General features: G+C 35.4%; 1 protein-coding gene across 1 annotated transcript in view; it reads left to right on the top strand.

Annotated features, from left to right (window-relative positions):
• Positions 1-13,611, top strand: part of LOC128652635 (WD repeat-containing protein 64-like) — a 385,941-nt gene that overhangs the window by 188,697 nt on the left and 183,633 nt on the right. The window contains exons 16-17 of the mRNA XM_053705567.1: positions 307-458; positions 6,763-6,865. Of these exons, the coding sequence (XP_053561542.1) occupies positions 307-458; positions 6,763-6,865 (255 nt within the window). The remainder of the gene's footprint in view (positions 1-306; positions 459-6,762; positions 6,866-13,611) is intronic.

Raw genomic sequence — 13,611 nt, 5'->3', positions numbered from 1 at the left:
CGTCGGTCGTTAAGGGGTTAAACATTATTTTGCTTTCACAACGAGGCTGCTCAGCAACTTATATGAATATAGGCCTATTACTCTCGTATTCTTCTTTTTCCATACCCTCTAGGCTTGTTGATGGGCTCTTTGTATAATCTGACAAAGCTTATCCCATTCGCTTATCTCTTAGCAACATCTTTACAAAAACACATCTATTTACAATAATCTTGCCACTGATAGGAAACTTTGCTGCTCGGGCTCATTGGCTTTGTTTCTTTTAACTCCAGTCTCAATTTAAAGTTTTACATATTTTATTTATTGCAGATTTGGGATATGGACGATCATTCTTGTTTGTTTACTGCATGTACAAAAAACAGTCACATTAGAGGAGAGCTCACCAGTTGCCTGTACATACCACACACCAAGTCGCTTTATCTTACCACTGACTCAATTGCTTTTCTTCAGCTAATGCTAAAGTAAGTATTGCTATTCTGTCATTCAGCACAAATTAAATGTATGAGCTAAATAGGGTACAGAGTTGATCTGACCAGTAGATCTCTGGATTGCATCATTTCTATGCTAGAACTAAGCTTGGTGCATTCTAATTTAACACAAGAACATTATCCACACTATCCACAATACTACACACACTAAGAAGATTCCCCCAGTACATTTACCTTTCACAAAAATGTTTCCACAGTTTGACATAATATTATAAAGGCAGCATTTTAATAGAATGACCTACAAAATAACATAGAAAGTAGCTAAATAATAAGGGGGTCTATCTGTAAAAATAATAATAACAATGAACTATTCTGAAGATCTGTACCATATATTTATATCAATCATATTCATTTTAGGAGCAATATTATAGAATTCGCAAACTTCTCCTAAATAATTATATTATTGATAAATTATTGGGCATCAGGAAACTGTTTTTCTACCACATAATGGAAAACTACATCAACCTTGATTTTCAATTAGTGTTATTGAGTTTTGTTCATAAGGAAGTTGTTATCATGCTGTAATAAAAGGGTTTATCTTGAAAATCACAGTCCATCAGGTATAACTTATTAAAGGGACACTAAGGTCAAAATTAAACTTGCTCTATCAGTGTTTCTCACTTCCAGTCCGCAAGTAGCCCTAACAGGCTAGATTTTCATGATATCTTAACCAGAGAATAGCTGACCTGCTCTCATTCATCAACTGACTATTTCACCTGTATTTTATTTAAAATATCATGGAAATCTGGCCTGTTAGGGGTACTTGAGAACTGGAAGTGCGAAACAGTGTGATAGAGCATGCACTTTGTATTTACTTCCATTAAGATTTTTTTATATGCACACTTTCTGAGGCACAAGGCCCTGCGGAGCATGTGCACAAGTTCAGAGTGTATATGTATATGTGTGTGATTTGTTGGGGGCTGTCACAATACCCTTATGGAAGTAAAGTTTGACAGAAAAAAAGTACTGTGAACGTGTTATTGTATTGTATTTTTATTATGCATTTTTATTTAGATAATTCTACTGTATTTCATGGTCCTTTACGAGTGTTCATTTCTGAATGTTCTATTAGGAAATATCATCTGTCTGATAAGAGATATGGTTCCATAATGTCATTTGAAATATCATATGTGATCAGTAATGCCATTTATGATGAATGTACTGTGCGTAATGGTAACACCTACCTTATAACAGTGGTTTCCAGGATAAATTACATAAGAGAAGTGCTTAACTGGGGATGGCTGTGCTTAATAGCACACCCTATGGGATAGTGCCCATCCTTGGTGCAGCTTATTTTTTCCCAATTGCTGTCCACAGAAGAGAACTTTCCTGTAGCATATCAGTCTAACCCCATCAAGAAGTAAAGTCTAGCCCTGAAATACCAGGCAATTCTCAACTGTGAGCAAGGGGTACACATCTGGTTGCCTCGATTACTGTTAGAATGAATACAATACATAAGAGAAGTGCTAAACTGAGTGCGGATGGTGCTTAATAGCCCACCCTATGGGATAGCACCCACCTTGGGAGCAGCTTTTTTTGCACATTCTATGCTTTCCATAGTAGAGAACTATCCTGATGTATATCAGTCTGACTCCATCCATAAGGACAGTACATCCCCAAAATACCAGGAAATTCTCATCTGAACAAAAGATTTGTACCGCTAACCCCATGTAAAACTTTTTCCCTATAATGTTTCCAGGATGATAGCTTAGAAATCCTCATCAGAGAGCAACCAATGTATACCTCCTATATTTTCTGGAGGCCTTCCAGGACAGGAAGGGTGAGCAGGTGGGGATGTGGGTTGTGACATGGGCATGGTTATGCAGAGTTGGGCCATTTTTGTGGGCAGAAGTGGCAAAAGGGACAATAGGGAAAAACGTCTAAAAGGTAAAATTGAGATAAATCCTAATCTCTGTAATCCATTAGGCAGAAACAAAGTCAATGTCAATGGTATCCAAATAATATATAAGGTGATAAGTGGCTCTGGTGCGTGTTCGTGGGGAATCCAGTGAGTGTAGGTAACAAAAAATAGAAAACAAAAAGTAAAAATAAAAATCTAATATCAAAAATATCAAAAATGTAAAAATATAAAAAGATAAAAATATATGTGATCCTAAAAACTGTGTTAAACCGACAGAATAAAATTCAAAATAGATCAATTGGTGATAAAAAGATAAAAAATCGTGAAAAGTGAAAAAATATATAAAAAAATTATAAAAAGCAATCAAAAAGCAATCAAAAAGAAGTTGGTGATTATTTAGCAGAGATCTTTCCTTTGATGTATTAGATCTTCTATTGCTCTTCTAATACCTGTGAAAATAATATAACATAGTGCAATATTGCTAGTGAACAAATATAACAAATCGAAATGAGGCTTACCAATACTGTCGACGCGTTTCGGCCTTATATCATAGGCCTTTATCAAGACTTGATAAAGGCCTATGATATAAGGCCGAAACACGTCGACAGTATTGGTAAGCCTCATTTCGACTTGATAAAGGCCTAGTATTGGTAAGCCTCATTTCGACTTGATAAAGGCCTATGATATAAGGCCGAAACACGTCGACAGTATTGGTAAGCCTCATTTCGATTTGTTATATTTGTTCACTAGCAATATTGCACTATGTTATATTATTTTCACAGGTATTAGAAGAGCAATAGAAGATCTAATACATCAAAGGAAAGATCTCTGCTAAATAATCACCAACTTCTTTTTGATTGCTTTTTATAATTTATTTATATATTTTTTCACTTTTCATGATTTTTTATCATTTTATCACCAATTGATCTATTTTGAATTTTATCCTGACGGTTTAACACAGTTTTTAGGATCACATATATTTTTATCTTTTTATATTTTTACATTTTTGATATTTTTGATATTTTTGATATTAGATTTTTATTTTTACTTTTTGTTTTCTATTTTTTGTTACCTACACTCACTGGATTCCCCACGAACACGCACCGGAGCCACTTATCACCTTATATATTCTTTGGATACCATTGACATTGACTTTGTTTCTGCCTAATGGATTACAGAGATTAGGACTTATCTCAATTTTACCTTTTAGACGTTTTTCTCTATATATATGTTTAAGGTGCACCTTAATATTTGCTTGTTTTTAATATTGCATAGCATTGTGTAATGTATTCTTTATTTTTATTTTTTGTGATTTTTATTGCATATATCCATAGATGGTAAACAATACCCTATGATTTTTTATCTTTGTAAACCCTTATAAATCTTGTATTTACCTTTTTGGCGCTCTACACGTTGTTTATTTATATTTATTCCTTATCAGGTGAGCTAGAGCACCTTTGTGCAGAGCGACTTAAGGGACCGCCCCAAGCGCTTGGTCTGTCCTTCCACTAAAAGGGACAATAGGCACACATCCCAGCCATGACAATCTCTTGGACAATTGGCAGGGTATGCCAATGATCTGAGAAAGGACTATAAGTATTACATATAGCAGAAAGTTTATTTAAGATGAAGCAATAGAAGCAATAGGTGAAAATACATAGAACAGACGGATATGGAGAAGAGTTAAAGTATGAAAGTAAAGAGAGAATTAATGAAGGCGAGAGAGAGAGAGTGAGAGAGAGAGAGATCTAGACCTCTAGACTTTTACCTCCCCCTAATTTTAAATGTTGTTGCATTTTGCCCGGAATCAACTTCACCCAGCAGTGATTCAAACCTTCTCCCAGCTGATGAGTAGCAATAACTACAAAACAGTCTGTCCTGGGAGGGTTATGAATCACTGCACTAACCCTAACTAAGCGTGTAAACTGTGTGAACAGCGATGCTTTGGCGTTAAGGGAATCTGCTGAAAAGTTAATGAACTACACAATGAGTTATTTTCTCTATATTTTGTGCATAGTGGAGGATTTTAAACTCACCTTTTACCTCCCCCTAATTTTAAATGTTGTTGTATATGTATATATACAAATATATAAATATAACATACGAATATCTATTTAAAAATACTTATAACATATTGCCCTATGTGAAGAACATTGGAATGTGAAATATATACAGTAAATACATAAACACTTTATTTAATATGAAAATTGCATAAATATGATTTCACATGTTTTTAGCTACTTGACTGCAAAGGGCTCCAATGCACATATATATGTCTATATCTGTATACATATGTATTTATGTGTTTTATGTGTATATACGTCTGTAAATACATATATAGACACACACATATATATATATATATATATATATATATATATATATATATATATATATATATGTATATATATATATATATATAGTCTGTTTCAATGAAGGACTGCACTCGCTGGATTTAGATACAGAATTAATTATTTATTGTGGTAACATTTTGGGGTTCACACACTCCTTCCTCAGACCAGACAATTGTGCAAGTGAACAAAGTGCAATTTAAAAGTGCTAGGTCCCACCCATCAAACAATTAGATTTGTGTGTTATATTGATTCCCTGGTAGCTAGGGTGTTGCCATGACAACACAGTTTTGGCGCAATTTTCTGTAATTGTTTGATGGGTGGGGCCTAGCACTTTTAAATTGCACTTTGTTCACTTGCACAATTGTCTGGTCTGAGGAAGGGGTCTGTGAACCCCGAAACGTTACCACAATAAATAATTAATTCTGTATCTAAATCCAGCTAGTGCAGTCCTTCATTGAAACAGACTATATATATATATATATATATATATATATATATACATATATATATATATATATGTGTGTGTCTATATATGTATTTACAGACATATATACACATAAAACACATAAATACATATGTATACAGATATAGACATATCATTGAAACAGACTGTGAGTACTACTGACTTTGCACCCTGGTTGATGGCCCAACAGTATTGAGAGTGCAGATACACATGGAGTTTTTATATATATATATATACACACACACACACACACATATACTGTACATCATTAAAGATGTATATGTATGTGTTTTTTTCTAACATATGAGATCTTATATCTTTGAGCCCTTATAACTTTTTTGTCCAATATTTTCTTTAATCATTTTTATTAGATAGTGTTATTATGAGTGTAACTATACTTTGTAATGTATTTTTGATGTGTTTTGTGCATCTTTTCAGTTTTGCAAACCAGTTAATGAGAGCTATAAAGTTGTGGTAATCATTCTAGCATAAATCGCATTTGTGCTCAAGCCCAACTAGCATAAACACCTGTGATAAACCCTTTATTGCTCGCGCACAAACGTTTGCGCTCCCCTCATAATCTGGTCCATAGTATACCATATATTGATCTAAGGTACAAATGATGCAAAAAATCAAAGCATAAAGATGTAAATATTCTGGCTTTTGTGTTTATAAGTAGTCACTTAACCCCCTTGTATTTTCAAGCCTTTGTATGAGGAATGCATTGTATTAAAAGTATGCTTGATTGAGGGTTATAGTAATATGTCACAATTTCTCAAAGTTTAAATATGCAGTAGATACATAAGTACATTATTGACACCCACACATTAAAATCTTAACAGAAAACAGCAGGGAATAGAATGTTTATGCTTATCGTCACAGTTAATTCAGAATGTGTGAGGTCATTCATGTAAATATAACAATCATTTAAACAATAGTGCTTAAATACATGAAAAACACCTTAAACGTGTATTTTGTTGCAAATTCTTTAAGATATTTGATTTGATTAGTATGCCTGATGAAAACGCCAAACATAAGAGCCGAGAAACGCATTGCATATACTTAGGGGTTTATATACCTGCTGCTTTTTGTTTTTAATGTGTTTTTAAATAAACACTTTTTTTTTTACTTTTAGCAGTTTGGTATTTTTATACTCCAATACAGTCATTTTATAGTAACTAATTGGTTAAGTTCCTCCTTGCTTTTGCCATACAATTGTGGTCCTAGTCCAGTTTAGAATTGGAATCCATTTGGACACATTGCACATTGTTCTGTTTGCCAGGAGAGGGTGAGCTGATACACCTGTAATCTATCAGCCTGTGACTACCAGCACATAAGGGTACTCTACCCAAATGTGAGTACCTTTTCTACATTGTCCATGTTTCATTCCATTTGAATCTACAGATACACACATAAGACACCCTTCTATTTGTTTTCTTTTTAAGAATTCTTTAAGATATGTCACAATCAACTGACCACTATGGAAAATTATTGTATGTTTTTTTTTTTTTTTCACATTTTAATAACTAAATAAAACACTTAACAGATTCCTTTAAATTTTTGTATTGATCGACATATTGTATGTTTTTTTAATTACAGGTCTGCTGCACAGCCTCATCTGGATCTCACTCATTCAGAACCGGTTTTGTGCTGCAAATATAACAAAACATTCAGACAAGTTGTATCTTGCTCAGAAGGCTCTGTAAGTGTTAATTTTCTTTATTTTTCTAATTTCTATATGTTTTTAATATACCATTTACGATACAGTATGTATGTTTAGAGTAAGTATTGAGAATAGACCGCAGGAACTGCTACAATAAATGTCATTAAGCAGTGATGTTCTGGTAGAATATATTGCTCTCCAAAAGGTCTCTTTCAAGAAGTAGGCTGAGTAAAGATCTCTGTAAAAGCTTTTTGTAAAAAAAAAAAAAGAAAAAAAAAAAAGATATCATTAGGCAATGGTTGAATATTTTTTTAAAACATCAAATATATATGAGGACAGCACTTAATTTTCTTAATAAAGTTGGTGTATACTAAAGGGTACACTTTCGTAGGGGCCCATTTATCATTGTGCGGGCAGACATGATCATTGCACAATCATTTATCGTGAAATGCTTGAACAATACCGCCCCCTGCACATTCGCGGTCATGGGGGTGTCAATCCTTCTAAATGTATCCAATCGGGAAGATTGCTGTCCGCCGCCTCAGAGGTGGCAGACGAGTTAAGGAGCAGTCTTATGACCACCTCTTCTTAATTCCTGATTCCGGAAAGCCTGAAGGCTCGCACGGAACAAGCAGGTTGACTGCTTAATAAATCAGCTCCCAAGGCTCAAATTCACAAATCATCATTGCTGAATTCCTTCTTTTTTATAAAAAGACTTTATTGTTTCATCTTAGGTCCATGCAGTAAGCAGATAACATTTAAGGTTTGTCTGCCTTTAGTCATGTCTACTACCTAAAGAGATTCTTTGAGAAGTGACATTATAAAGGACTTTTTTTTAAAGAAGAAGTGCAGCAGTGTTTTTACTAAGTCATGGTTGAATACAAACTTTGAAATTACAATGATCCAGGTCCCATGAATAGTTCAGTACATCAATGATTTGTATAATAGAACAAAATGTACTTTACTGCCCAATGGACAGTCCAACATGGATTTCATTCACCTTTCTTTATTTAATTGGCATATTGGCAATAAGTGTTGGATAATAAACAGGGTGTAACTACAGGGTCTTAGATGTCTTAATTGAGACTGGGCAATCACATCTTGGAACCTTTCTTGGACCTTCAGACAGAAATGATGGTCCTACAGTAGGTCCCAGTGGTAGCTGAGCTCCCCTTGTCTCATGTCTGGCCATTCTGTTTGCCATCCCCACACTGCAAAACATTGTACAAAAAGTGTATGGATTTGTCTTAACAAATATGGTATCAGTGTTGTTATACAGATAAACATACATATACAAGTGCATATTGTCTAGCATAGACTAACCATGGAGAAAGTATCACTCAGTCACAGAGAACCATCTCCTCTTGCTTCTATATGACTGCTGGCTCAGCCTTTGTTTATTTCAATCAGAAATTGATGGCCCCATCACAGGAATAGATCTCTGGTTAATTTTCTAAATGTCCCTACAACTGCCGCCAAAATATAGTGTGGTATTACGAGTGGAGCACAAATATCATGCTTGTGAAAGTGAAATTTTGCACTCCACTCATAATCTGGCCCATTATGTGAATAATTTTTATTAGATTTGTATATATGAGTGTAACATTTTATTTAAATGTATCTATGTTGCGTTTGGTGCATTTTTATTTACTCCTTACACTTTACGCTAGGGGGTCAATTTATCATTTGCCGAAAGGACATGATTCGCTGTAGCGAATCATGTCCGTCCAGCATCGCTAAATGCCAACAGCATACGCTGTCAGCAGTTAACATTGCATAAGCATTTCTAGTTAAATGCTTGTGCAATGCCACCCCCTGCACATTCAGCTGCTTATTAAATCTCCCCCATGGTCTTCAATCATGCTAACTGGATTAGCGCACCCATTTACTTTCAACTTGTAATACACGCACAAGTTATGAAACCATAGTATCTTGTAATCAAGGTGAAACTGACTATAAGCATCCAGTGGTATTTGTTCTTAGTGCATAGGGATGAAACTTAAATAATTATAGGTTATTTTTGTTAAACCAAATAAAAATGTACAATTCTTCACGAAATGACAGAGATCATGGGATCCTGCCACTAGATTCACAAATAGCAGAATAAATAATTTATTCCTATTGAGGGACATTTTGAAATGATGTTCAATCAAAAATTGTAATGTATGGCTTTCATTTCTGAAATGCATCAACTATAATAATGATGTTGTATTTGGTAATTACCAGAAAAAAATGTTTAAAAGGTTCAATTTGTCGCTTTGAGCACAGACTTTTTGCAGCAGAGTATTGTGCAAAATGTAGAAATGACATAAGTTATAAAAGTTCATAAAGGGTAAGATAATTACATTCAAACAACTAAGGAAATGAAAAGAAAAACATATATAGTACAACTGTATAAAAACTGAGTTGCGTGGGTGATCCTAGATCATTATCAGAATGAATTTTGTACGGGAGTTGAAAGCCAAATAAACAACATAACAAGATCAACATTTAAACAATTGTTGATGCTAAGCAGACTATTATAACCCTCTTCTCTCATAATGCTGCTTTTTCACTACCGCTGCTATTACGAGTCTTGTAGGTACAGGTGTCCCGCACACTTTTTTGGCCGTACCACAAATTAATTTTCGCAATTTTCGTAAAGTCTTTTTTCAATGGGACTTCCATAGCACCAGTATTACAAGCTTTATTTTCTAGGCCAAGAAGTGAGCGGTACAGCCTATCCCACAAGATTCGTAACGCATTCTAAAGTCAGTAGTTATGAGTTTTACGTTACAAAGCTGTAGCATAAAACTCATAATTAAAGTGTTACAAAGTAGACTAACACCCATAAACTACCTATTAACCCCTAAACCGAGGCCCTCCCGCATCGTAAACACTAAAATAAAATTATTAACCCCTAATCTGCTGCTCCCGACATTGCCGCCACTAGAATAAACATATTAACCCCTAAACCGCCGCACTCCCGTTCCGCCTTGCAAACACTAGTTAAATATTATTAACCTCTAATCTGCCGCCCCTAACATCGCTGCCACCTACCTACAGTTATTAACCCCTAATCTGCCACCCCCAACGTCGCCGACACTATACTAAATTTATTAACCCCTAAACCTAAGTCTAACCCTAACACCCCCTAACTTAAATATAATTAAAATAAATCTAAATAAAAATTACTATCATTAACTAAATAATTCCTATTTAAAACTAAATACTTACCTGTAAAATAAACCCTAAGCTAGCTACAATATAACTAATGGTTACATTGTAGCAAGCTTAGGGTTTATTTTTATTTTACAGGCAAGTTTGTATTTATTTTAACTAGGTAGAATAGTTACTAAATAGTTATAAACTATTTACTAACTACCTAGCTTAAATAAATACAAATTTACCTGTAAAATTAAACCTTACCTGTCTTTACACTAACACCTAACCTTACACTACAATTAAATAAATTACCTAAATGAAATACAATTAACTAAATTAAATACAAATACCTAAATTACACAAAATAAAAAGAAAATTAAAAGATATTTAAACTAATTAGACCTAATCTAATAGCCCTATCAAAATAAAAAAGCCCCCCCAAAATAAAAAAAAACCTAGCCTAAACTAAACTACCAATAGCCCTTAAAAGGGCCTTTTGCGTGGCATTGCCCCAAAGAAATCAGCTCTTTTACCTATAAAAAAAATACAAACAACCCCCCCAATAGTAAAACTCACCACCCACACAACCAACCCCCCCAAAACCCTAACTAAAAAAAACCTAAGCTCCCCATTACCCTGAAATGGGCATTTGGCTGGGCATTGCCCTTAAAAGGGCATTTAGCTCTATTGCTGCGCAAACTCTAACCCACCCAATAAACCCTTAAAAAAACCTAACACTAACCCCCGAAGACCCACTTACAGTTTTGAAGACCGGACATCCATCGTCAATGAAGCTAGGAGAAGTCCTCAATGAAGCGCCAAGAGAAGTCTTCATCCAAGCCGGGAGAAGTGGTCCTCCAGACGGGCAGAAGTCTTCATCCAGACGGCATCTTCTATCTTCATCCATCCGTCGCGGGTCCATCTTCAAGACATCCGGCGCAGAGCATCCTCTTCTTAAGACGACTCCCGAGAATGAAGGTTCCTTTAAGTGACGTCATCCAAGATGGCATCCCTTAATTCCGATTGGCTGATAGAATTCTATCAGCCAATCGGAATCTAAGGGACGCCATCTTGGATGACGTCACATAAAGGAACCTTTATTCGTCGGGAGTCGTCGTAAGTAGAGGATGCTCTGCGCAGGATGTCTCGAAGATGGACCCACTCCGTGCCGGATGGATGAAGATAGAAGATGCCGTCTGGATGAAGATTTCTGCCCGTCTGGAGGACCACTTCTCCGGCTTGGATGAAGACTTCTCCCGGCTTCGTTGATGACTTCTCCCAGCTTCGTTGACAATGGATGTCCGGTCTTCAAAACTGTAAGTGGATCTTCGGGGGTTAGTGTTAGGTTTTTTTAAGGGTTTATTGGGTGGGTTTTAGTTTTAGATTAGGTTTTGGGCAGCAATAGAGCTAAATTCCCTTTTAAGGGCAATGCCCATCCAAATGCCCTTTTCAGGGCAATGGGGAGCTTAGATTTTTAGTTCGGGTTTTATTTGGGGGGTTGGATGTGTGGGTGGTGGGTTTTACTGTTGGGAAGTTGTTTGTATTTTTTTTTACAGGTAAAAGAGCTGATTTCTTTGGGGCAATGCCCAGCAAAAGGCCCTATTAAGGGCTATTGGCAGCTTAGTTTAGGCTAGGGTTGTTTTTTTATTTTTGGGGAGCTTTTTTATTTTGATAGGGCTATTAGATTAGGTGTAATTAGTTTAAATATCTTGTAATTTGTTTTTTATTTTGCGTAATTTAGTGTTTGTTTGTTTTTTTGTAATTTAGGTATTTGTATTTAATTTAATTAATTGTATTTAATTTAGGTAATTTATTTAATTGTAGTGTAAGGTTAGGTGTTAGTGTAAGACAGGTTAGGTTTTATTTTACAGGTACTTTTGTATTTATTTTAGCTAGGTAGTTAGTAAATAGTTAATAACTATTTAGTAACTATTCTACCTAGTTAAAATAAATACAAACTTGCCTGTAAAAAAATAAATAAACCCTAAGCTAGCTACAATGTAACTATTAGTTATATTGTAGCTACCTTAAGGTTTATTTAATAGGTATTTTATAAGTATTTAGTTTTAAATAGAAATTATTTAGTTAATGATAGTAATATTTATTTAGATTTATTTTAATTATATTTAAGTTAGGGGGTGTTAGGGTTAGGGTTAGACTTAGAGGTTTAGGGGTTAATAAATTTAGTATAGTGGCGGCGACGTTCGGTGCAGCAGATTAGGGGTTAATAAATGTAGGTAGGTGGCGCTGATGTTAGGGGCGGCAGATTAGGGGTTAATAATATTTAACTAGTGTTTGCGAGGTGGGAGTGCAGCGGTTTATTAATATGTTTATTATAGTGGCGCGACATTGGTGACGGCAGATTAGACATTAATAAGTGTAGGTATGTTGCGGTGACATTGGGGGCGGGAGATTAGGGGTTAATAAATATAATGTAGGTGTCGACGATGTTGGGGGCAGCAGATTAGGGGTTAATAAGTATAATGTAGGTGTCAGCAATGTCCGGAGCGGAAGACTAGGGGTTAATAAATATAATGTAGGTGTCGGCGACATGGGGGGTGGCAGATTAGGGGTTAATAAGTGTAAGATTAGGGGTGTTTAGACTCGGGGTTCATGTTAGGGTGTTAGTTGTAAACATAAATTTTCTTTCCCCATAGGAATCAATGGGGCTGCGTTACGGAGCTTTACGCTGCTTTATTGCAGGTGTTAGGCTTTTTTTCAGCCGGCTCTCCTCACTGATGTCTATGGGGAAATTTTGCACGAGCACGTACAACCAGCTCACGGCTGACTTATTGGAGTGCGGTATGGAGCACAATTTTGCTCTACGCTCACTTCTTGTCTTTTAACGCCGGGTTTATAAAAACCTGTAATACCAGCGCTGTAGGTAAGTGAGCAGTGACAATAACATGCAAGTTAGCACTGCACCCCTCTTACCGCAAAACTCGTAATCTAGCCGCTAGCGGGAATCTTTCCAAGCTTTGGGAAGACAAAAATGGTAAATGGATTAGTAGATTCAATGATAATCTGTCCCCACATGAGAGACATACATTGCCTGCACTTAAGAATAATACAGACATTATCATTAGATCAGTCGACAACGGCAGTGGAGTGGTAGTCCAAGACAGATCCGATTACTAAAACAAATAATAGAAATGAGCGCTGAAGAGAGTATCCTGCTACCTCAGTTAAACCCCTCAAATTTTAACAGAAAAGAACCATAAAAAAGAAAAAGAGGAGTGCTGTGTGCAAGGATACAATTTAATATATATAGTCTCAAATCACAAAAATTATGCAACAATGTTAAAAGTGGAATATTAAAAATCAGGACGTCTCCTGTGAAAATAAAACATAAAAATAAAGCAAATGGATTGTTAATACATGGATTAATAGATTAAATGATAATCTGTCCCCACATGAGAGACATACATTGCCTGCACTTAAGAATAATACAGACATTATCATTAGATCAGTCGACAACGGCAGTGGAGTGGTAGTCCAAGACAGATCCGATTACCTCAAAGAAGCCTTCAGAATACTGAATGAAGTAGATACATACAAGAAATTAACATTTGATCCCACCAGTACGTATACTAAAAAACATAATATAATACTGAATACAGCAAAATTAGATAATATCTTAA

Source organism: Bombina bombina, chromosome 3, assembly GCF_027579735.1.
Source record: "Bombina bombina isolate aBomBom1 chromosome 3, aBomBom1.pri, whole genome shotgun sequence".
NCBI lineage: Eukaryota > Metazoa > Chordata > Amphibia > Anura > Bombinatoridae > Bombina > Bombina bombina.
Note: the sequence above shows the minus strand (reverse complement) of the source record. Positions and strands in the feature narration are given on the sequence as shown.